The sequence below is a fragment of the Aquarana catesbeiana genome, linkage group LG01 (assembly GCF_042186555.1).
Source record: "Aquarana catesbeiana isolate 2022-GZ linkage group LG01, ASM4218655v1, whole genome shotgun sequence".
Classification (NCBI taxonomy): domain Eukaryota; kingdom Metazoa; phylum Chordata; class Amphibia; order Anura; family Ranidae; genus Aquarana; species Aquarana catesbeiana.
In genome coordinates, this window is record NC_133324.1 from 315,494,939 (window position 1) to 315,520,221 (window position 25,283).

At 41.9% G+C, this 25,283-nt stretch overlaps 1 protein-coding gene across 2 annotated transcripts in view; it reads right to left on the reverse strand.

The window, feature by feature from the left end:
- FAM222A (family with sequence similarity 222 member A) overlaps positions 1–25,283 on the reverse strand; it is a 106,400-nt gene that overhangs the window by 16,589 nt on the left and 64,528 nt on the right. For both annotated transcript variants that reach the window (XM_073629714.1, XM_073629706.1), the window contains exon 2: positions 20,934–21,054. In XM_073629714.1, coding sequence (XP_073485815.1) covers positions 20,934–21,015 — 82 coding nt within the window. In that variant the 5' untranslated portion in view covers positions 21,016–21,054. The remainder of the gene's footprint in view (positions 1–20,933; positions 21,055–25,283) is intronic.

Below are 25,283 nucleotides of genomic sequence, written 5' to 3' on the forward strand. Positions count from 1 at the left end.
GTTCTATAAGTATTTTAAAAACACTTTTAGTCCAGGCATAATGTAAAAATGACGTTATATTCTGCTTAATTCTTGATCAAGGGAGAGTGTGTGAGCCCCCAAAACACACTGGCTTTTTAACAAGCTAGATCATTAAAATATATTTATGGACTCCATCACCACTGGCATTGCACTCTTGTTACATTTTACATTATTGGGTCTTTCTAAAGACCTCCTCCTCTGTTTGGGGGTGATTTTGTCACATGGAAGCAGCCTCACTAAATCGATTCTACTTAATCAAAAGTAGAAAGTCATTCACAATGTTGGAGATTAATAATAGAAGATCTAGCTCCTTATGCATGTAATATACAACTAAATAGGGCTGTTCTCTGCAGCATTCAGAACCTGACTACTGCCTGAGGAAGAGGACTAAGGACATCTTGCCGCTTGCCTGAACGCACCTGGGAAAAAAACGGTATATATAGGCTCCATGCACTATAGCTTAAAAAAATGCTTCCAGCAGCAGCTTTTAAAGCATTTGTTCCTATGTGTCCATGCATGCTATTTTAGTCTAAAAGCAGTTTTGAAGTTTCAGCTTTTAGGAGCAGGGAAAAAAAAAAAAAACTTTTTGTTTTTTGCATTTTTGGAAGCTATTTGCTGGCAGAAAAAAAACGTTAAATGCTCATAACTGCTGCTAAAAACTGGCACAAGAACGCTATTAAGAGCGTTTTTCATCCAGCATTTTTCTGGCACTTTTTTAGCTGATAGTGTGCATGAAGCCTTACAAATATTTTCTAAAACCACTAGGGTGGGCATGTGCACCAAAGGGGCAGGGGAGGCGGTCAGGTGGAGAGAAACTGGAGTTTTTTAAACCCAGATTTTTATTGATTGTCACTTTAAACAAGCCGCTTGCAGGCTTCAGAAATTTTCAGGTACTAAAACCTTTTTAAAATTCTAGCAGTTGGTTTAAAGCAACAGTTTTTGCTGGAATTAAAACGGTATTAAATTAAGAACAAAAATGTAATATACTGCAGCTCACCAATCCTTAGAGGTAGTGACTGCATTCATTTCATTTTTCCCCTCTGTTTTTGCCTTGTGATCTGCCTCAGAACACACCTCCTGTATTAGAGTGCCTCCACTTTGGACGAATGAGCACATGGGGCACCTTTGGACAGCAACATTGTTAATCTGGGGGTAGGGGAGTGTTAGATGGACTAGCAGATTTAAATACACTAACTCCAGCTAACACTTTATAAGCAGTTACAATAAACAGTTTTCTTTCCTTTTGGGATAAAGATTTTAAATAAATAAAAGCTGATCAGTGTAAGCATCTCTGCCAGTGGTAAATGATTTGTTCCATCAGTGTAACTGATACAATCTGCACGAGAGCTTGTTCTTTTGAAAAACAACAGACTTGCCAGGTGAAAATAGAAGAAAGAAAATCAAAAAAATATATATAATGCAGCCACTACGTCTAAGCATTAGTAAACTTCAATATAATAAATGTTTGCTTTTGGGTTTAATACTGTTTTAAGATTGGAGTTTAATACCCCAACTTGGAATTGACTATAAATGCAGTCTGGAGCTGACCCGAAAGCTTGGCATATGGACAAAACAAGGTTGTAAGAATTAAGAATTCATTTTTACATAAAATATGCAAGCAGATTTCTTACATTTTATAAATGCTAATTTTACAGACAAAGAAAAACTTCTCCTGCCTACTTTAGGAGCTTACCAATCGGAGTCAAACTCAGTGCTTCAGATCTCCGGTCCTCAGTGGCCACCAACAGTGCTTTGCAGCTCTCTTCATGTACTCACAAGTGAAATAATTAGTGCGCTTCTATGTTACTAATTAACTGTGCTTCTACCTGGTAGCGTGGAAAATATGATCTACTGGAGGCCATTCAAACCAGGAGGAAGGAAACACCGTTCTTGAATTCTATTTTACTAGATACGCAATGAAAGGCAAATGGGGTATGGAAATGTATCATGTACTTTCAGAAAGTACGCATCTGAGTTAAGTGTTTTAGATTTTTACATGTGTGTTCTTCTGCAGCTATATGTTCTACTAAGCATTGTAGATGCTCTTTTTATCTAGATGTCAGGGAGTATGGCTCCCTGCTTAAACATCTGCTGAGATAGAATCTGTGTGCCATACTGTTTTTTACCAGTCAAAGCAGAAAAAGTTCTGCATTCGAAAAAGGCACTAAGTATGAACACAGTCTTTAGATCTACATAATGAGCAAATATGGCTACCCTCCAATCATTTAGAGCAACAAAAGGTTACATTTGATTGGTTACATTCTTTACAAAGCCTTAACATATTATGTATATTAGCTGCGAAGTGTATAAATCAATAGGATTTTTTTGCCAATACTTATTTTGTCTAATGCCCTTCCAATAAGCACTGCTTTTCCTTTGTAAATAATTCCCAGCAAGTTAATTTTTTAAGGCACAGTTCCAGTAATGATTAGTACAGCAGAAATAAAAATCTATTCATTCTCCTGGTAAGCAATTGCAGCCTGGAGTATTAAAGAAACACCAAATACTAGAGGTAACAGGGACATCAAAGTCACTGTGACCCAGCACAGCACATATCAGAGGAAATTAAATAAAGCAGTGAAAGGAGTAGCAAATATTCATACACATGAAACCCAGGATCCTCTGCTCTGTATAATGACTTTTGACAAGGCCTCTCTCAGAGGATTCTAAAAGGAGAAGTTGGTAATGGAAGAAAACAAACACAAAAAAAAACACTAATGTGCCAATATATAAAAGCACTGCTGTATTGAAAGGAAAATGTAAATGAAAGCTAAGTAGGATTTTTATAAACTATTTTTAAAAATCACAATGTAATGAAAGAACTCTGGAATCATCAAGTGCTTCTTAAGCATAATGAGGAAAAGGTTGTGTTTTGCACCATTTATTAATTAAATATACCAGCCTTTATTAAATAGGGTTACTTGGAACCCTAGGCTTCCTTCAAATGTTGCTAGGGGTTACTCAAGCAATTTTTGCCTCTTGTATAAGTACCCACTGACACCAATAATCTTTTTTAGCTATCTGTAATGGGGAATTCTTCCCATTGACCATAAATGTAAGGAGCATTCTTCCCACTGACCATCACGCTAATGTATCACGAGTTGTAGATACCGTAATTATTAGCAAGGGTTGCTGAGACTTGAATGTTACTTGAAATATTCCTCATAGGTTGGGAAAGGCTGTAATATACTATTAAAATACTTAATTTGACATATCCAAACTTAAAAGAACACCATTTTTTTTTTTTTTTTTTGCTGTATCTGGACTCGATGGCTTTTCCACAGCTTGGGCTGTTCTAGGCATGAGCAAGAGTGTTCTGCACTGAGGGGTTTTGGAAGAAGGATAGGTGTGTTATAAGGAACATGGGGAGAGAGGGAGGTGCACTATGGACAAACAGGAATATGTGTGATGATCTCAGGGTTCTCAGATTCAAACCGTGTATGGGTCGGCTAAATGTATCAAGTTGATCGATCAATCAACTTGGGTACAACCAGCACACCGGGTTTTACCTGAGATTACAGCTAATGGCTGCTATAACCGCTAGCAATAATCACTGTCTTCTCCCAGCGGGGACAGCTTCCCCCTCCCTCCCACCGGGAGAAGACAACGGCCCAGCAGGAGGGATTCCCGCATTTCCATTGTCTGTGGTTGCAGGAAAGAAGTTCGCTCCGTCTATGGCCGGCCTTATGTGAGAAGGGAAGGTGCTCACAGAACAGCAGATTATTGGCAAAAATGTAGGGTGTCCTGCCACCTTACATGAAAAAAAAAACAGAAGTCCTCTTATGCCGCGTACACACGAGCGGACTTTACGGCAGACTTTGACCGACTTTACGACGGACTTTCCGAATGGACGGACTTGTCTACACACGATCAACCAAAGTCCGACGGATTCGTACGTGATGATGTACGACTGGACTAAAACAAGGAAGTTCATAGCCAGTAGCCAATAGCTGCCCTAGCGTAGTTTTTTGTCCGTCTAGCATAGACTAGACTAGCATACAGACGAGCTGACTTTTTGACCGGACTCGAGTCCGTCGGACAGATTTGAAACATGTTTCAAATCTAAGTCCGTCAAACTTTTGAGAAAAAAAAGTCCGCTGGAGCCCACACATGATCGAATTGTCCGACTGACTCAGGTTCGCCGGACCAAGTATGCTGTAAAGTCCAATCGTGTGTACGCGGCATTACAGTTAGCTTGTATCCATTCTCTTCTTTACTTTTAAATTTGATTTTGCATTTAAAGAGCCTCCCTCTCTCTCCTCTGAATGGTGCTTTAACAAAGAGAAATTACCACCTGAAGACTCCTCAGGGACCATTAATCTGCTGATCCTCTGCTGTTATTAAGTGGTTCCACTCGCTAACCCCTACATCACTACTGGACACTATAGTGGCAAACTGGATGGTGGGAGAAACCACTGAATGCAACGTAGGACCAGGAATTCAACACCACCCGTTTGTTGCTATACAATCCTTAGGGTCCTTTCACACGGGGCGGATCCGTGATGATCCGCCTCGTTAACATCCGCTTGCTCAGCGGGGATCGCTCCGCCGATCCCCAATGAGCAGGCAGATGACAGGTCTGCCGCTGCACGGACCTGTCAGAGCGCCGCTCTCCCCTATGGGGGATTGGATGATGACGGATCGTAGAGTCCGTCGTCACTCGATCCGATCCGAAAACGGATGGAAAAGTAGGTTTTTCCTCCATTACACTTTTTCGGATCAGAGCGGGTCGGATGTCAGCGGACATGTTACCGCTGACATCCGACGCTCCATAGAGGTCTATGGAGGGTCCGTTCAGGTCCGCTTAAAAAACTGACAGGCGGACCTGAACGGATCGTTCATGTGAAAGAGGCCTTAGGCAGTGAGAAGTAAATATCTACCATAATCTTTGCAGGTTCAGCAATTATCCAGCAATTGATTCTGGCAACAAGGTCAACTTCAAAGTCTTCTAAATAAAGTGAAGGCAGCCACTGTGTGAGGATTAAAAAAAATGTAAAGATATAGCGTTTCTTAGTTAAATTTAAAATACTGTATGTGGATATTGTATAGTCTTTTTTATTTATTTATTTTTTTAATCCATAGTTCATAATGATATTTACAGGCAGAACCCGATGAGTCAAATTTTATTAGAAGACTCAGTAGAAAGATTTAGTTAGAGACAGCTGTGTTTGAAAGGGAGCTACATCTGCTCTGCTGTCTCTTTAGCTAACCCTCAGGGCTCTTTGAATATTTTTTTCATGGGTAATACATTTCTTTATAAAACAAAACATACTTATTTTGTAAAAACAGGCTTAAAAATGCTTTAAAACTTATAGGGCTCATTCCCATGCCTGTTAATAGCTGTACACTGCTAGATCCGCATATTTCTGTGGTGGGTGTAGCCAGGTCATTATATTCAGCTTCAGACAGGAAGCCTGTACAAATTAATGACAAACTGACATAATGGCTGTTGCCATGTTAGACAAGGTTGGCATGCTGTAAAAACCCTCTCTAAACCAATATCTAAGTAGTCAATTGGCTATTGGCAATTGGTTGTGGTCTAGATGTATCACTGTAACTTATATTTAGTTTGCAAAAACCAGTTGCTTTCCTTGAATATGGGTTACAGGAACAAATTCAAAATCAAAAAAGTTTAGGAAAAGTTAGACTGCTCATGTTTTAGTAAAAACTTTTAGGAAAAGTTAGAATGTATGCATGTATAAGTACTCAAACAGAAAACAAATTGATGCAAATGCGATCTTTAACCTGTAACTTTACTACATAGTGTATTTCCTGTTAAGTGTCATTAAATATTGGCTATACACATAAGGATAAATGAAGATTGGTCAAAGGCTTGATGGCTTCAAATGATCTATTAATTGAAAAAAGACTAATTTGTTGAATCTTACCAATTTTCAAAGAGCTGGAGTTTGCTGAATGCTGAGACTACGGGAGGCAGAGACAAAGGGGTGCACAGAATCTGTATGAGGAGTTCTGTCCTCCTCTTTGCTGCCAAATGCTGGGACAAAGTGGGGACAGAGATGAGGGAGTTGCTGCAGCTGCAGGAGAGATGCGAGGGCCACATGAAATGGCCTGGAGGGCCCACATGTGATTTAGTGCAAACAATTTATATAAGATAAGATCACTTGATAGTTACAGTTGTGCTCATAAGTTTACTTACTCTGGCAGAATTTATGATTTCTTGAATGATACATACATACATACATACATACATACATACAGTTCTTAAAGCGGAGTTCCACCCACTTTTGAGAGGTGGTCTTAAACGAAAGACCACCTCCCCACCCCTTGTTTTTGGATATTGAAAACATTTTTTTTTTCCCCTTAGTACCTTTTTTGGAAGTACAAGTGTACTTCCGATTCAGCCGGGCCACGGCCCAGGACATCACGTCCTCTTCTTGGCGAGCACACCCGTTGTCTTCTGGGACCCGTGTGTGTCCCTGAAGACAAGCTGGCCATTCACAAAGTGTTGCGGGACTCGTGCATGCGCTGTCAGAAACTGGCAGTGAAGCCGCAAGGCTGACTGCCGCTGCTGACTTAAAAAAAAAAAATTTGCGGCTGGAACACCGCTTTAATAGCCTGTATTGCCCCCTTTAACATCAATAAAAGCTTGAAGTCTTTTGTGGTATTTCTGGATGAGGCTCTTTATCTTATCAGATGGTAAAGCTGCCCATTACTCTTGGCAAAAAGCCTCCAGTTCCTGTAAATTCTTGAGCTGTCTTGCATGAACTGCACGTTTGAGATCTCCCCAGAGTGGTTCAATGATATTGAGGTCAGGAGACTGAAATGGCCACGCCAGAACCTTCACTTTATTCTGCTGTAGCCAATGACAGGTCGACTTGGCCTTGTGTTTTGGACCATTGTCATGTTGGAATGTCCAAGTACGTCCCATGCGCAGCTTCCTGGCTGATGAATGCAAATGTTCCTCCAACACTGCATTCATCTTGTCAACAATTTTGACCAAATTTCCTGTGCTTTTGTAGCTCACACATCCCCAAAACATCAGCGATCCACCTTTGTACCTTTCATCATAGGCCTTGTTGACTACTCTCCAAATGTAGCATTTATGGTTGTGGCCAAAAAGCTCAATTTTGGTCTCATCACTCCAAATGACTTTGTGCCAGAAGGTTTGAGGCTTGTCTCTGTGCTGTTTGGCGTATTGTAAGCGAGATACTTTGTGGCATTTGCATAGTAATGGCTTTCTTCTGGTGACTCGACCATGCAGCCCATATTTCTTCAAGTACCTCCTTTTTGTGCATCTTGAAACAGCCACACCACATGTTTTCAGAATGTCCTGTATGTCACCTGAAGTTATTTGTGGGTTTTTCTTTGCATCCCGAACAATTTTCCTGGCAGTTGTGGCTGAAATTTAGTTGGTCTACCTGACCATGGTTTGGTTTCAACAGAACCCCTCATTTTCCACTTCTTGATTAGAGTTTTAACACTGCTGATTGGCATTCTCAATTCCTTGGATATCTTTTTATACAGTTCGCTGATCCTTAAGACAATTCTTTTGCTTTCCCCATGACTCAGAATCCAGAAACGTCAGTGCAGCACTGGATGAAAGATGCAGGGGTCTGTCAGGAGTCCAGAAAAGCATTGACCTTTTATACACACACACTAATTACAAGCAAAAAAGATCACAAGTGAGGATGGTTACCTTTAATAGCCATTCAAACCCCTTTGTGTCAACTTGTGTGCATGTTATCAGGCCAAAATCACCATGGTATGTAATCTTATGATCAGGGTCATTTGGGTAGTTTCTGTTGCCATTATGATTTAAAAAGAGTAAACACAGTTGATTGATAATAAATGGCTTCAGCCAAACACTAACCATGAGTGGAAGAAAAGTTTTTGTGTTATCATTCATATTCTCTGAAAATGGCCAAGAAATCATAAATTCTGCCAGGGTATGTAAACCTACGAGCACAACTGTATATTAAAAGTATAATTATGAAGTGGAATGAACGAGGCTAAAGAAGGCTTAAAAGAGGCTGTTGGCAATATACTTGTATGAGATTAGAGAACAGGAAGCTAGCTCTGCGCTGGAAAACATCACTCCTCTTTTGCCAGGTACACACGGTCGGATTTTCCGATGGGAGATGTTCGATGTGAACTTGTTGTCGGAAAATCCGACCGTGTGTATGCTCTATCGAACATTTGCTGTTGGAATTTCCACCAACATGTTTGATAGCAGGTTCTCAAATTTTCCACCAATAAAATTTGTCCGTTCGCGTGTACAGAAGTCCATTGCACAAAAGTTCACGCATGCTCTGAATCAAGCAGAAGGAACCACACTGGCTATTGAACTTCCTTGTTATAGTCCCGTTGTACGTGTTGTATTTTTGGCCATTTGTGAATTTTTGGCCAATATTTGTGTGACCGTGTGTATGCAAGACAGGTTTGAGCCAACATCCTTCGAACAAAAATCCATGGTTTTGATGTCGGAAAATCCGATCCTGTGTACGCGGCATTTCTGCCTTTAAATATCTAACAGACAATGTTTCATTTAAATATGTATTGGGAAACAATCCAAATGTTACAAAAATAAAAATGGGTACTATACTGTATGTGTAATGACTATTTAATTGAAAAAACAAACAAACCATGGCTACATGCAGCAGATGAATGTAATAGCAGGTGCTTTGTAGGTAGGAAGTTTGCAACAGCACCTAGGACTGACTTCCTGACCAGTACTGGAACTGCACCTTTAAACTGGTCCAGGCAGCCGGCTGTGTACACATCATTTTGCATACGTCTGCTCAGCACAAACGAGGCAGGACACGTTATTAGCCCTGACTGGTGCAACAGCACAGCTTGTCATATCGTGTTATAGTCCTAGAGGCCAACACAAATCCTAAGCGAGCAGCTCAACTGACTGCTTATAAGCTTTATTAACCCTTATATAACTAGCTCTCGACAACTGTGCAAGGTTTTCATTTTTACTCTTTTGTTTGGCTGGTGCCCAAATTGTTAAGAAGGGACCTACTGAGCAGTTTAAATTAAGCACGTTTTCATCTGAATAAGCAGTTTCTCACCATTTTCTGCATAACTTTGGCTTTCTGTTATTATAAACCCAAGCTTGCAGATATTATCTGTACAATATAGCTGAATAAACTCAGCAGTTCACTGTGCCGCCTCGTTTCCTCTCAAATGCAGGCGGCATTGAGCAGACAGTTAATTTTTAGCTTTTGTATGTTGATTTGAACTGCTTGGGTCTCAGGCGTAACCCTTTGACCTTTGTGGCCTTGTGTTCCTGGAGCAAAATGAAGCTTTTCCGGTGCACAAATATACATTCTCAGAAAACGTAGTATAGCTGCCAAACTCTGCTAATAGCCAATAGATACCTTGAAAACGGTAGGTGTGTTACAGAAGTATAAACACAAAGCACAAATGTTTTAGTTGCAACAGCGATAGTCGCACTAATTTGTTTCATGTCTATTTCTAAGCAAACTGCTAACTACACACAAAGTACTTATTTGTGCATTGTTTGACCCAAAAATAAAAAAACAAATTCCAAGCAGCAAGTTTTCTTACCATTCCAGATAATATATAGGGGTTGATTTACTAAAACTGGAGAGTGCAAAATCTGGTGCAACTGTGCATGATAGCCAATCAGCTTCTAACTTCAGCTTGTTCAATTAAGCTTTGACCAAAAAAAAAAAAAAAAACCTGGACATTAGGTTTGTATGCAGAGCTGCACCAGATTTTGCACTCTCCAGTTTTAATAAGGCCATCCATACCCAGTTCGAATCTCAGCCGGTTCAGCAGGAGCCAGCTGAAATTCTAACCATTAGTGAGCAGGCTGAATGTACTAAGTTGATCGATCGATCAACTTGGGTTCAACCAGCCTGCCTGATTGGCTTAAGACTATCGCAAGCGGCTGCTATAGCTGCTAGCGATAATCACTGTCTTCCCCTGTCCCCCAATGAGAGAAGACAATGACCCGGCAGGAGGGATTCCCGCATCAACACTGTCTGCACTGATGGGGAAATTGAGCAAATTTCTTTCCTGCAACCCGTGGTTACAAGAAATAAATTTACTCCGTGTATGGCCGGCCTATATCAACTCTATTATGTCCCCACCATTTTTTTTTTAGAACTACAGTCAAAGCAATTTCCCTTATTTCATTGGTCATTTCTGTGATTGGATAGTGAAGGATAAACATCTCACTGGTTTGGTCATCTCCTCCAATCAGCAAGCTTCATTTGCTAGACTTACAACCCAGCAAAATACAGTTAGGTGACAATGTTGTCCCTTCCTCCCATGGTATGAATGCTTGAATTACAGAAGGCTAGTAAACCAACAGATTGAGTTACTGATTAAAGTATATTTTTTATTGAATATATAAGTAGATGGTACGGGGGTCTGTTATATCTGCATATACTTACACCTTATACAGTGATTTTCCAGTAGGTGCTCACTGGTTCTATCACATGGAAATGGGGGCCTCTTGTGGTACGTGACAAGACCACGGATGCCACAGAATGCTCTAGTGCAAACTAATACCTAACTTTCTTAAGGATGGGCCAGTTTACTGTCATACAGACGTTAGGGGGGCGGACTGTGCCCAGTGGGAGTAAACAATGTCCAATCTTATATATTAGGGAGAGAATTAGTTGGTGTCAGTAGGAGGAATAGTGTCCCATTTGTGTTACCAGTGGAAGAAATTATGCCCCATAGCTGGTGCTAATAGAAGGCATAGTTGCCCATTGTCGGTGTCAGGGCAGGAATTATTCCCCATTGTTGGTGTCAGTGGCAAAAATAATTGCCTCAAGGGTCAGATAAAGGCAAGCAAAAGGCTGCATCCGGCCACATGGCCGCAGTTTGGAGACCACTGATCTATACTAACATGGTACTTAGGCCTCTTTCATGCATCCATGCGGATTAGATCCTTGGTCAATATTTCTAGGTGGATCTGAGTGGAAGCTCCATGTAAGTCTACCTAGGAGTCAGTCTAGTCTAGTCTGGACCTGAACCTGATGGATTTTAGGTAGTCAGATAGAAACATTTCCATTGACATCTGCCTGCCCATGGACCTAACGTGGGTTCATCAAGCTCAGGGAGGGCAAAAATGAACCCAGATGTTACAAAAATGCTTGACTCCGATTCAGAAGGGAACCTGTTCACAGATCCCCTGCTGATCAGAACAAACACGACAGGTGTAAAAGGGCCCTAATGCTTTTTTTTTTACAAATGCATTTTGCCATGTGTGACTACCCCATAAGGAGCAGGAGAAAACCTTAAACGTAAAATGGTTAATTAAAGAAGGCACTTCAATTCAAAGGCACTTTTTTTAATTGCCAGTAGCGAAAAAGTTAATTGTGGCATGCATGCCAAATTCTCACTTTCAAATTACATCCAACCATGAGCGCTGTATCTTTAAGACACAAATGAAATATTAATAGAGAGAATATTTGCAGATCTGTCTCTTAAATGACAGTACAGAGGGGGGTTTAAACCTGCCTCCGGCAAGCCGCAGGGCCCTTCCAATCCATTTAATGCGAGAATTCTTTTTCTCTCCCTGACAGAAGCGATGCTCCTTTCTCTGGTGCTGTAATGCTGACTTTGCTTCAGAGCGGCGTAGGCCAGGAAGGGGTTAAAGGGACAAAACTTGCTTGTTTCACAAACAGTGTTTCACCTTTCACATTTGATACTGATTCCTCCTGTCACTGCGCAATCAAATGGCAGAATGCTACTTTCCGCAATTCATCCTGAAAAGGCAGCTTTTTTCCTTTTTTTTTTTTTTTTTTTTTTTTTTAACAGCCACGGCCAAACTTGACTTGAAATACGTTTCGCCGCAACTCAGTGAACAAGGCCACTTAAATTAGGCACATCTACAGAAATAATTACGCTACAGTGCTGCAGTCATAATAAAATATATGGAGATGTAAATAACATTTCCCAACTGCTAGAGCTGTACTTTGTATCTTTATAATATATTGGATTTCAGATGCTTCCTGATTCATCAATATACAAAACCCTGGCCAGCTCAGCGGCGGGATAAAGGCATACAGTACATAAGTGACATTTAATTAAACAGAAGCTGCTCCTCTCTGCTGAACTGAGCAATACAGGAATGAATTTGGCCACATGGATTTGCAGATGATGATTTATATATAATTTAAATACGACTCCTGCCGTGCACTCAATTGAGTGGATAAGGAAGTTTATTGCTCTGCATTGCGTGCTTTGCTCATCCGTGAGCAGAAGGGTTAAACCTGCACAGCCACATACATGGAAATTGTAATTGGGTTATTGGCGGTTCAGATTTAGATAAAAAATGTAAAGAATTAGTAAGGAAACAAATAGATTAGCATTTGCTGAGATACATGAGAGCTGGGAAGAAAACATCTATTTTCTAGAGTTGAATGATGGCAGTGCCAGAGGCCACATTGGAATCAACTACTTTATCCTAATTTTATACAAAGGATATGGAATGCACTTCCAGCAGAACTGGAATAGAAGTAAGGCCTTTCATGTCGCATAAAATGCTGGCACCGATGACACATATTTGCTCATTTTTACCCTAGTACTGCAGCATCTTTGAATATTCAATGTTTTTCAGGAAAACAAAGCTGGATGTAACACTACCCAGTGTATAATAAATCCACGGATAAATCGCACTGGTAATACGACTGTAAGTAATTCACCATCGCTGTTCAACTATACACAGCCTACATGAAAGCAAAACAGAACCTTCTGACCATCAGATCACATGAGAATTGTAGGAGGGTAACAGGTCTCTAGTCCCTAGGGCAACCTTATCTGAGCTATCATTTAAATGTTTGATAAACTTGTGATGTAGGTGAGAGAGAAAGAGGGAGAGAACGTGGGGGGAAAGGGAGAGGAAAAAGTGTGAGCAAAAAAGTGTGAAGGGTTAAAAAGAGAGAGAGAGAGAGAGAGAGAGAGAGAGAGAGAGAGAGAGAGAGAGAGAGAGAGAGAGAGAGAGAGAGAAAGGAGGGAAAAGGGGGAAGAGAAAGGGAAAAAGAAAATATGTCTGCGAAAAGAGAGATCAAGTAAACTCCCAGGAACTATGTTACTTACTGCAGTGGCTCTCAAACTGGCCCCATACCTGGAGATGCTACAAGATCCCAAAGACACATAGACCCTGAACATGTAAAGACTGAGTGCCCACAGCCTAGACTGACCTAGACAGATCTATAAGCCCCAAAAAAGTAGATTGTGCCATCAGTATGACCAGGAGCTCCTGTAGGATGAGGTCCAATTCTTGCTACGGTTTCCCAAATACTCAGCAGTGAGACACTTCCCGAGACTCTATGCTCTCATCCCAGACTTCACTTCTATAGAAGAGAAGAGGAAATGCCACATTCTACTAGAGAGAGGAGCCACTAAAGGTGGAAATAACTACTCAATATGGTATAGCATGTCCCAGACTAAAGGAGAGATCATGAGAAATTGTGTGTTAAACCCTCTGGACTCTACTCCCTACTCAAGAGACAAACATTATTCTCAGCACTACCCTTCTCTGTACAGATGCCAGTGACTCAAACAAATTATCCATAGAAAATTATAGTGTACTGTCCATATAAATGTCCAGGAGGTAAATGGAAAAAAGCCTAAGGACAGCCTGGAAATAATGTTTAAAAAGGGTAACTGTCACCAAGTGGGAAGCAAGGCAGCCTGTATCCAGAAAGGCTGGGAGACCCGCGCTGCAACAGAAAAGGGAAGGGGGAGAGAAGCGCTAAGCGCCACTTGGTGTAGTACAGTATTTATTATAAGTAAATAAAACACATTAAAAAGGATCCACTCACAAAGGTGCTAGCTGTACACGTGTGAGACCGGAGGGAGCTCTGTGCTAATCGTACTGCCCGCGGTTAAGCTGTCAGTCCATGTCGCTGCGGGGGCTCCAGTGAAGGAAGGATATTGGAAGCAAGCTGTCATAGCCAGGAACATGACCTGTCCACCTCAGACAGGTCTTTGGCATTGCTAAAATATATTTGGTCCTGCCAAGTTTATTTGAATTTGAAAGAGGGGGATAAGAGAGAGACTGGGAAGGAGAGACACAGAGAAAGTGGGAGAAAGAGAGAGAAATGGAACAAACAGACTGGAGAAGTCGGAAAGAGAGAGCATGAGAGACAAAATTAGCGAAAAAGAGAGGGTGAGGTTCTGGATTTACTCCAGTGACATTGAGGGTGTAAAATTTCTATTGGTGATCTAATGTTCTCTTATGGCTGAGCAGAAATCAGTCTGCACTGAGACTTAGCCAGCCAAAGATGGTTCCAATATAGACCGGTTTAGTAGGGACCAGCTGATATTCTAACCATCTATGGGCAGGCTGAATGTACCCAAGTCGATCCATCGATCAACTTGGGTACAACCAGAATGCGACTATTCCCAGCAGCTATAGTCACTAGCAATAATCACTGTGTTCTCCCATCAGGGACGGCTTCCCACACACCCTTGCCGGGAGAACACAATAGCTCCGCTGGAGCGATTCCCCCATCAACATTGACTGTGTCGATGGGGAAATCAAGCAATTTTTTTTCCTTACACCATCTTTGACCTGCCGTACTGATTTGCTTTGAACTCTGGAAGTGCACTTTAAGAGAAGACAATTTTCAAGTGATGCTAGTCATCCAGGACAGTTTAGTATATGACAAATGTGTAAAGAGGGCAGTTCATGCTTTTCATTTAATGCATGCAATTTGTTTTTTCCTCACTCTACAATGATTTGCTCCATGTTCTATCTGAATTTATAGTAGCACTGATGATTATTTCAACTGTAGACAGGAGAGGGAGATCAGGCACGTAGGCACAATCCGACAGCTGATATGTCTCTCTTGCACTTTTCCGAGCATACATGTTTAAGGCTATAGAAGAGAGGTACAGCCCTAAAATTATCTTGGGTTAAAAAAAAAAGGATTGAAAATCAACCAAAAATAGCAATCATGACCGAATGTTATATTTCCTGGGATTGGTAGCCAAAAAACATTCAAGCAAGTCTGCTGGATCATCCAGATTGGGAGAAAATTATCTAATATCTCTTATTGTGGATATGGACACCCTTTGAAAAAAGATATGCAGAAGCTGGACAAGATTTTTTTTTTTAAGTTCTTCAGTTGCTGGATTATCTGGATTGGGTGACAGTTTTCTAATGTCTATAGGTATCTCCTGCCCTGTCATCACAAAACTGATAACTGCTATATAAATGTGAAAAGCGGAGCCGGGCACTAGTGCTGTATACAAGATAAAAGACAATCTACGCAAATACAGCACAAGGGCCCAGCTGTCCAGGCCATGTCAGCTGCAGCAGTGGAACATCCAAAATCTGTAATGCCCCATACACACGATTGGGCTTTCCGCCAACAAAACCGTGGATTTTTGTTCGAAGGATGTTGGGTCAAACTTGTCTTGCATACACACGGTCGCACAAATGTTGGCCAACAATTATGAACGTGGGAACGTGGTGACGTACAAGACGTACGACGAGCCGAGAAAAAGAAAGTTCAATAGCCAGTGCGGCTCCTTCTGCTTGATTCCGAGCATGCGTGAACTTTTGTGCTTTGGACTTGTGTACACACGATCGGAAATTCCGACAACAAGCTCACATCCAACACTTGTGTACGCGGCAAAAAACAAATTCTGTTTTCTAATAAGTGAGTAGGTGAAGCAATCGTGAAGTTTTCTAAAAAAGTTTACCCAAAAGTAACGTTACACTTAAAAACGTTATGTTCCATCAACCCAATGCGTTATATATTAAATCACAAAACCTGATGACTGTAAACTAAATAGAAAGGAGTTCAAACAGTTTAACCTTCATCAGCAGACGCCTGTGACTGCCTGGTGATGGATGTAATGATCAGACATGTGATGAATGGACATTATTATCAAGCTTCTTTTACCATCTAGTTAATCTGTGTTGTAAACCCAGATTGACCGGAACACTAAAATTCATTCCACAGAACTGACAGCTAAACCAGGCCAACGCTTTAGATCACAAAATGTGGGAGCTTTACAATAGGTTTATTTCCATGGTACAAAGATACTCACCAACACAAAATGTAACATTAACACAATAAAGCAGATTGTATTGCTGCTGTGCCACCCTATTTGGCATGCAAGCAGTTAAAAGGAATACGTAATGAAAGGAGTAGGATAAGGAGTGAAATCACCCAGAATTTAGACAAAGGCAGCAGTATTAAAATAGAGTCCTATTGAAATGACTGAAAGGGCCTTATCAGACCCTGTCATATCTCTGTCTGAGCTGGTGCCACTGGAAATAGAAAGCTGTTACAGCTGAAAGTCTCAGTGCTACACAGAGCTAGCGTAGGCACGCACAGCTGACAGCACACACAAGTATCTGCTGAATTTGGAGGCACGAGTAAAATATAAGGGTTAGCCTTATCCTAAGTACTACTGAATGTACAACTAAAACTGCGGATTTAAAGAACTCTAGCAAATACCGATTTCTAATTGCCGCTTATCTGGTTGTTATACTGCAGTTGTCAAAGAACACAGGCTTTTACCAAGTACTTTGCAATCTATGGCCAGGTTTTACCCAAATGTATCCCCCTATAGAGCCAGCCCCAGCAATATTCTTTCCTTTACCTGGTTTCTGTAGTGAAAGACAGCTTTTATCACTTTATGTGACATCATTTTGAGGCTTGTAGGAGCAGCTGCTGGGAAGTTGGTTTCTAATTAAATAGACAAACACCCAGAACCACATTTCTCAAGAGTCCTTTCACAATAAACAGTGTGTGGGCAGGCTCTGGAATATCAAGGCATTAGCACTGGGGTCTGGGTAGACCGGCTTTGATGGGTACATGAAGTTTGCTTTAGACGTCAGATCAGAAATACGTCTTAAATAATTACACATTCAGTTGACTTACATTTGACCTGCTCCAACTACCTTTGCATTCCCACATAATTGTATACGGGGAGAGAAGCAGTTCTGAAGCACACAAAAGCCTGTTAACACTGGTCATTGTTTTACTGGCTCAAATTGGTGTGTATTGCTACAAAGTTTTTTTTTGGTGTGGTGAATGTGATCAGCACAGGGACAATCAGCACTGTCCAGACAGAGGGCCAGGACTCATGCGGTCTCATAGGACAGTCAGAGGAAAATGAAAACTCCTCCTACAAGCTTTAACTAGTGCTCAGCCAGACACTGATATAAGTCACAAGACTGCTATATACTGCTGCTGAGAAAAGATATTTAGCAGTTTATATTTACTAAAACTATTGCAGGTTCTGTGTACTGTGGGAGACCAGATATAGTGAATGCAGGGTCCTGGGTTTAGTAACACTTTAAGTTTGGTAGGGTTAAAACCATAGGCGTGCGCACAGGGTGTGCCAGGTGTGCCTGGGCACACCCTAATGCCCAGGCACATCCAACACACCCCCAGGGCTTTTTTGCTGCTAAAATGTGTATGTGTGAGAATTCTTTTTTTCTAAATGACACTGCTGCGAGTTAGACTATTTGTCATGGATGTGTACAACTCCTGTGGGAACTGCAGCCACTGGCTGCGGAGTAATCAGTCAGTCAGCCGCATTTCCCGATGCTGACTCTGTAGTTCCGGCTACAGCATCCCAGTCAGCTGAATATCACTCCGCCGCCAGCTGTCAGAGATAAAGCCTGTAAACTCCAGAGAGCATCGGATAATTCCTGACTGCTTACTTTACAGCTGTGGCTGCAGTCCTTACAGGAGTCACCCACCATCCTATGCCCTGTGTGCCAGAAGACAGCTTGCCAAACTCCTCTCTGATACACCATTTGGATGAAAACTGTCTCTCTCCTCCTCGGGTTCCTGTCTGGCTGAGTCGGGGCTTTCACAGCTCCAGTACAGGTGGGAGGAGCAGGAAGAGATCATCACAGAGTGCACCCTCGATCTCTTTCCTCCTGTCCAGCACACAGCACAGCTCTCCCTGGGGTTGATGGAAGAGCTCAGAGGACACATAGCAGCCTTTTACCTGTGAGACCTGTGAGTACTGACCTTCTCTGCCTTCCACTATACAATTCTATGCACTTTTTGCAGAACAGGTTTACTGAAAGAGAAAGTAACATTCTTGAACAGGTTAGGAATTCCTGGGACTTCTGAGGTGTTACATAAATGTATTCCACATACACATTATATCCTGTTAAAATGATTTTTTTTTAATAACATATAATATGTGTGTGTGTGTATGGAATACATCTATGTAGCACCTCTGAAGTCCCAGGAATTCCTAACCTATCAAAAACTCTTTATCATAATAATACAGCCCAACTCCAGGACAGTAAAAAAGTCTATCCTTGCAGTGTGTGGGGGGAGGGGAGGGGGGTAACCTCTTTCACTTACCTGACTCTAATGTCTCTTCCTTCACCCCAAAGCCATGACATCATCACATACCATACAGGGACATTAACCCTGTATGGTATGATAGGGAGGCTGGAGTGTGACCACAGCCAGTAACTTAAAGCGGAGCTCCACCTTAAAAAAAAATATTAAAAGCCAGCAGCTACAAATACTGCAGCTGCTGACTTTTAATAAATGGACACTTACCTGTCCAGGGCGCCCGCGATGTCGGCAGCAGATGACGAGCAATTGCTCGGTTTTCAGCTGCCCCCACCGCCATCCTCGGTCAGGGAATCAGGAAGTGAAGCGTTGCGGCTTTACTGTCACCCTGCGCATCTTCACTGGTCCCCATTGTGTTGTGGGAACTGTGTGTTTCCCAGACCACAACGGGTGGGGGGGGGTCAGGCATCTGCAGCTAGCTATTCCCGAAAGTGGGTGCAGATACCTGTATTATACAGGTATCTGCACCCCCCTGAAAGGTGCCAATTGTGGCACTGGAGGGGGGGGAGGAATCAGATGAGTGGAAGTTCCACTTTAGGGTGGAACTCCGCTTTAAGACCCCTTTCACACTAGGGTATTTTTCAGGCGTTTTAGTGCTAAAAATAGCGCCTGTAAAGTGCCTGAAAACTGCCTCCTCAGTGTGAAAGCCTGAGTGCTTTCACACAGGGGCAGTGTGACAGGACGTTAGGAAAGGTCCCGCAAGCAGCATCTTTGGGGTGGTGTGGTAGCGCTGTATACACTGCTTCTAAACCGCCCAATGCCCATTGGAATGAATTGGCAGCGCTGGCACAGCGCCTGCAAAGAGCTTTGGCAGCACCGCAACATGGCCGGTTTTAACCCTTCAGCCGCTAGCAGGAGTTATACCTCTATGCATTTATTATTTTTTAATAAAAAGTTGAACAAAGGCACTTGGGTTAGGCAGGCACATAAATAGGTGGTTTTATGTACATATATGTTAGTATTTGTGTGTGTATATACAGTATATGTGTGTGTATATATATATATATATATATATATATATATATATATATATATATATATATATTATACATACGCATATGTGTTTGAGTTTTGGGGTGCACACCCTAATGCAATAGGCTGCGCACACCTATGGTTAAAACATGTGTCAGGTTTTATTACTGTATGTGTCTTCCTATCCTGGTGTCACTAGTTACCCTTATGTCATCTTTTGGTGACAGCAAGACAGGACGTAAGGTAAAATCTCCATAATTAGGACAATAACCATCAGTGGCAGCTGGTGCTCCATTTTTCCCACTCCCTGTCACTCGGCAAATAACCCCCCCCCTCTTGCTCGCTCTCTGCTCACCAGCCCCGCAGGCAGCTTCCACCTGCATTTCCTCCTTGGCTGCTTCCCCCCTGCTTCTGGCCGGCCAATACAATCACTTTTCCTCTCGGCCAGTCAAGTCTTAAGACCTGCTTCCTGATTGGCCGGGAGGAAAAGGCAGGAAGACAATAGAGAATATTAATTCGCTATTGTCACACAAGTGGGTGGGCTAGGGGCGCAGTGCTCTGCTCCCCGAGCCCGCCCTTTTTGAAGCCAATTAGAGCGTCAGGCTCTAATCATGTGCTTCAAAAAGAAAAAAAAAACTTTTTGAAATCCATGCGTCCGGCACCCTGCATGTAGGTTATGGGCCGGGTGCATGGATTGGGGGCTCTGCACCCCTAATGGAGCGACCACCATTGCTAACCATAATAAAAAACCTCACAGAGGTCACAAGTAAAGTGAATTGGGCTTTGGTGTGATGGTGTGAACTAGCATAACAGGCTTTTTGCCTTGTTTTGCACTGAGACTGATTTTGGACGCCCAGCACAGTCCCAAACCTGGCGTGGACATAGCTCTTAATGTCAGAATTTTCTATGAGGCAGATGCAGCATGGCTCGCGACACATCACATAGGAACAGGTACCAAGAGACATGCAATTGACTAACCATACAACAAAGCTATTTCAGGAGTAGGAGGGTGATTATGGAAAAATCAAGCTAAAAGCAGAGCCTAGGAGTTTTACTTTAACCTTGCAAATGCTCTAAGGTCATATCTAATAGCATGATCCTCTGCATCTATGCAATTACCTTTTCCTTATCTTCTGAGTCACTGAGATAAACCTATAGCGTAACAGCACATCTATATCTATTTTCTTCTTGACCTCACTGGGATTCACAGACGTGCGCACTTTACGGTTTCAGTTTCAGATCACTTACGCTAGTGGGCTCTGCCAATGCCTGTGCCTCTACCTTGTATGTGTCACTGCATATGTTGCCAACTTTGCAAGCTGTTACTAAGCACCTCATGGACTGTCTCCTGACAAAACCCATCAAGCATTGCTGAATGTAACAACTGTCTGCATTGCTATGCTGGATACTATAAACCTATACACTGTTTTATACATTTGTATATTCACAATAAGCATGGCACACCTTGTACATCCAGAACTTCAAATGAGTATTTAGTAGTTTACCCCAGTTTTCACTATACTATCAGATCTATGTCTGAATCAAAACATTTGAAACTCTTACAGCAAATATGTTGAAAAAAAAAATAAAAAATAATTAAAAAAAAAAAAAAAAATCGACAATTCTCTGCAATGTACTTACACTTTCGAGGTTCCAGCCCCTTGTTTGCACATACAAGGTGCTTTACTGGAGGATTCTGGGTTCTTTGAAGACACGCCAACATAGTTGCAAAGACTTATGGTCAGCTAGGCAGATGGCAGCACTGCAAGAAGACATTAATAACATTAGTAAGCAGACACTGCTTATCAGGGCAGAAGTCTTATAACAACAAGGATATATAGGAACACTGCAATCCCAATAGAAAACAATGCACAGTCCTAAGGGGGACCCCACGACTCAGACAAAAATGCAACAGTTTGTGCAGATGTCTCACACAGTAATAAAATTTAAAACAATGCACAGTCCATATCTCAAGCACCTTCTCGTCACACGGTGCCCTCATCTTAATAGATTTATGTTAGTGCTCACCCCAATTTATCCTCAAAGGAAACAAACTTTCTTAAAACTCTGCATACCCATGTTCTCTCTGGTAATTTTTTCCTGATGTTTGCACTACATTCATAAACCAAGAAAAAGAAGGTAAAATGTTAGTAAATAGACAGGAAGCAGCAGATAGAGGTTTTTTATTCCCCCAAGGTACTATGACCTAATTATAAAATCACATCTCAGAGTACTTGCCCCATTTGTCCATGCGCCACTTCATATAATTATGCTAGGGCGGAAATATTTTTTTTTTTTTGTCTGCCTAAAATGAAATATATGGAAGCTTAAAGCCTAGTACACACAGGCCGAATGTCGGCCGGCATCGCCCGGTTCAATAGAAACTGGCTGACATTCGGCCTGTGTGTATTGCAGCCGGTCCAGCAGAAGCCGGACGTTCAGCCAGCTTCTGTCAGACAAGCATGCTAGAAAACCTGCAGCCGACCGGCTACTGATCAGCGCTCTCAGCCAATGGCTGAGAGTGCTTACTGTAGTGTTCTGGTGGGCAGGCATCCCCTATCAGAACACAATAGAACAGAATGGGAGATCGCTATACTAACATCGGATTGTTAGCATCTCTGACCAGAGCCTGGTGTTTACTAAGCTGCAAAAAATACTTTGGGTAGATGCTGATGGGTTGAATCATCCACTGGTTTCTTTTCTCATATCTATTGTATACAACTTCAAATAAGCTCATATAAGCTTTATTGGCAGGACTAAATACATTGTCAAAGCAATAGAGGAGAGTGAATTGGTTGGATGGGGGATGGGGGGTAATAATCTCCAAGAACAATTTTGGGGGGGTAAAGCATAATAAAAAGGGTGGTAGATTGTGAGTCCACATAGAGGATTTATAGTCAGTTGGTGAAATATATCTGCACTTTGCCAGTGTCATATCTTCCACTGTGACAGTGCACAAGGGAGCCCTACGTTTCCACTTCTTTATCCATTTAATATATTATGCAAGAAAGCCTGAGGAGCAAGCAGTAATGATACATCAAGAAATCTTAAGCTGGCTATATGCTATGCTATATGAATTTTGGCGGGTTCCTGATGAACCAGCCAAAATTTGCTGCGTGGGTAGCCCTGTCAACCACTTCCTGCCCGATATTCTGAGCTGCATGGAAAATTTTGGGCCAAACAGAGGCTTCATACAGGTATTCTTCTAAAAGCCATACAGCAGGAGATTCATACATTCACCATGTATAGAGTGGACAGAGGAATTATGTGGAATGAAATTAAAGGTCTTTTCTTGAACTAACAAAGTTCTAACAGGGTATATGGCTTTTGTACGAGAAAGTCTATTTATTACAACATTTTGAAGTATTTTTCGAACGATATTCGTCAAGACATCAAATGTACATTTTGTATGAATGTTTATAGGACCTTTGTTTAAAAATACATTAAGGTATAGCTAGCTTTAGTTTTGGATGGACTGAAACTGTAGCATTTGGAACATGGTTACAAAATAAAGCTACAGCTATGAAATACACTGACAAAAAGGTCCAGGATATTTTAATAATTGAACAACCGAGTATTCAAAAAAAGATACCCTCCATTTTTGGGGGGATTTTCTGAAAGCTGAAGCTAACAGCTATTTAATAGTACAGAGGGAAATCATTTAGACCTCAAATACGGTGATGATTAAACAATTTAAAACGGTCATCCATGGGGAACATATGCAAGCAATACTACTGGTAAAACATTGTTTATATCTTTACAACCATGTAAGGTTAGTTACCAAGTGATAACAAATGTTTTCAGTTTTGTACATGCTTATGTCATACAGTATATAGTCATTGGAGGTCATCTACTAAAATTGGAGCACGCAAAATCTGGTGCAGCTCTACAAAGAAACAAATCAGCTTCTTTTTTATTGTCAAAGCTTAAAGTGGTTGCAAACTCCCATCGATTAATTGTACCTATAGGTACTGTAAATATCTCCTAATTGTGCACCATTTACTGTATATGCAGCCGATGACGTCATGGGCGTATGCGCTCTGAAGGAACGGCCACCCGTGCTGTTCCTTCAGAGCCCTGTGCCGTGACTGGCGGCTGCCACGCACATGCATAGGAGTGATGTCACGTGGCTCTGGCCAGTCACACATCCGGAGTCCGTGGACCCGGAAGGAAGACCGGGGAAGATGGATGCGGCCTTCAGCGGTGGAGGGCTTCGTTTGCAGGTAAGTTTCACATAATGTGTTAGTATGCTTAAGGCCTCTTTCACACGGATGATCCGTATGTCCGTTTTTCATCCATCCGTTTTCGGATGAAAAACGGACATACAGTCATCCCTATGGAGCGTCGGATGTCAGCGGTGACATGTCCGCTGACATCCGACCCCGCTCCGATCCGAAAAGTGTAACGGAGGAAAAACCTACTTTTCCCTCCGTTTTCGGATCGGATGACGACGGACACTACGGACCGTCATCATCCGATCCCCCCATAGGGGAGAGCGGCGCTCTGACAGGTGCGTCGCTGCACAGTGTGCAGCGATGCACCTGTCATCTTCCTGCTCAGCGGGGATCGGCGGAGCGATCCCCGCTGAGCCAGCGTGTGTTCACGGGGCGGATCATGACTGATCTGCCCCGTGTGAAAGAGGCCTTACTTTGCAGGTCAGAAAAAAAAAAAAGCCAGTGGTTTACTTCCTCTTTAATTGAACAAGCTGAAGTTAAAAGCTGATTGGCTCCCACCAGATTCTGAGTGCTCCAGTTTTAGTAAATCTCCCCCATTGTTTAAGAAACAATATCACTGAAGCACTGTTTTTATTATAAAAGGAAAACTGTCCCAAAATAGTGATAAATAATTAAATAAATAAATAAAAACTTTAGTTGTTAGAGACCCTTTACGTATATCATGACCTACCAACAAATTTTTCTACTCCTGACATTCATGTTGTAACAACGCAAGGCATCAACTCTCACCCCCGCTGCACATTGAACACCAGCTCACACACCAGAACAGCCCGCTTTAGCGTGCAGGCTGGTATGAACAAGCCCTTAGGTTGCTTTCATACTATGGCGCTTGAAAATTGCCCATAAAACGCGGGCGCTTTTGAGGTGCTTTTCAAGTGTTTTTGAGGCGTTAGCAGTGCGCTTTTAGAAGGTCATGTGACTCAAAAGAACCATTTTGAGACACTTTTCGTTGCTTTTCAGGCGCTTCCCATTCATTTCAATGGAGAGAGGCGCTTTTGAGGTACTTTTTTTAGCGCTCCAAACATGCTCCAAAGACACTGCTTGCAGCAGTTTTTCACTGCCCCCAACACACCGGCCCAGTGAGAAAGCATTAAATTTATTTTAATGGAAATTGGTTTTCATGAGCTTTTCAGGCCCTTTTTTTACCGTGAAAGCGCCTGAAAAGCGCCTCAGTGTGAAAGGGTTCTTAGAGTTACCATAAAATGCTAGCTCCCATCATGCTATGACTACTACCCTAAGCGGGGGCGATATTAAGTGCTTTTGATCATCAGAAGTAACCATTAAATTTCCTGATTTGCTGGGAAACTTAAGGGCAACATGGCTGATACTCCCATCTTCTCAATGAAAAAAGGGGAAATGAAGTGTTAACCATGCATAGAAAGCTTCTGTGCATTGGATATGTCATACACGAAACATCTTCAATGGTAGGAATGATGAGTATATTCTCTGGGCAGGGAGGCATCTGCTTGTTTATGGCCGAATTTCCTTGTGTAGCTATTTGAAATGTATAAGCAGAGTCTTCTAACAAGGACTTCTGATACAAAGTATCTACTCTGTATAAGATCTGTCAAACTAAATGACAGATTGTGAAAAGGAATCCAATTGCATGGGTCAGGCAAATCCTACCTGTCATCAAATGATATGTTTCCAGGTCAATTTTTTTAAAGGCCTAACTAGCAAGAACATCATAGTGTGTTCTCCGGTAATGTAGGTTTGCACACAGAAGTGTTAATTCCACTGCAACATTCATTTTTAG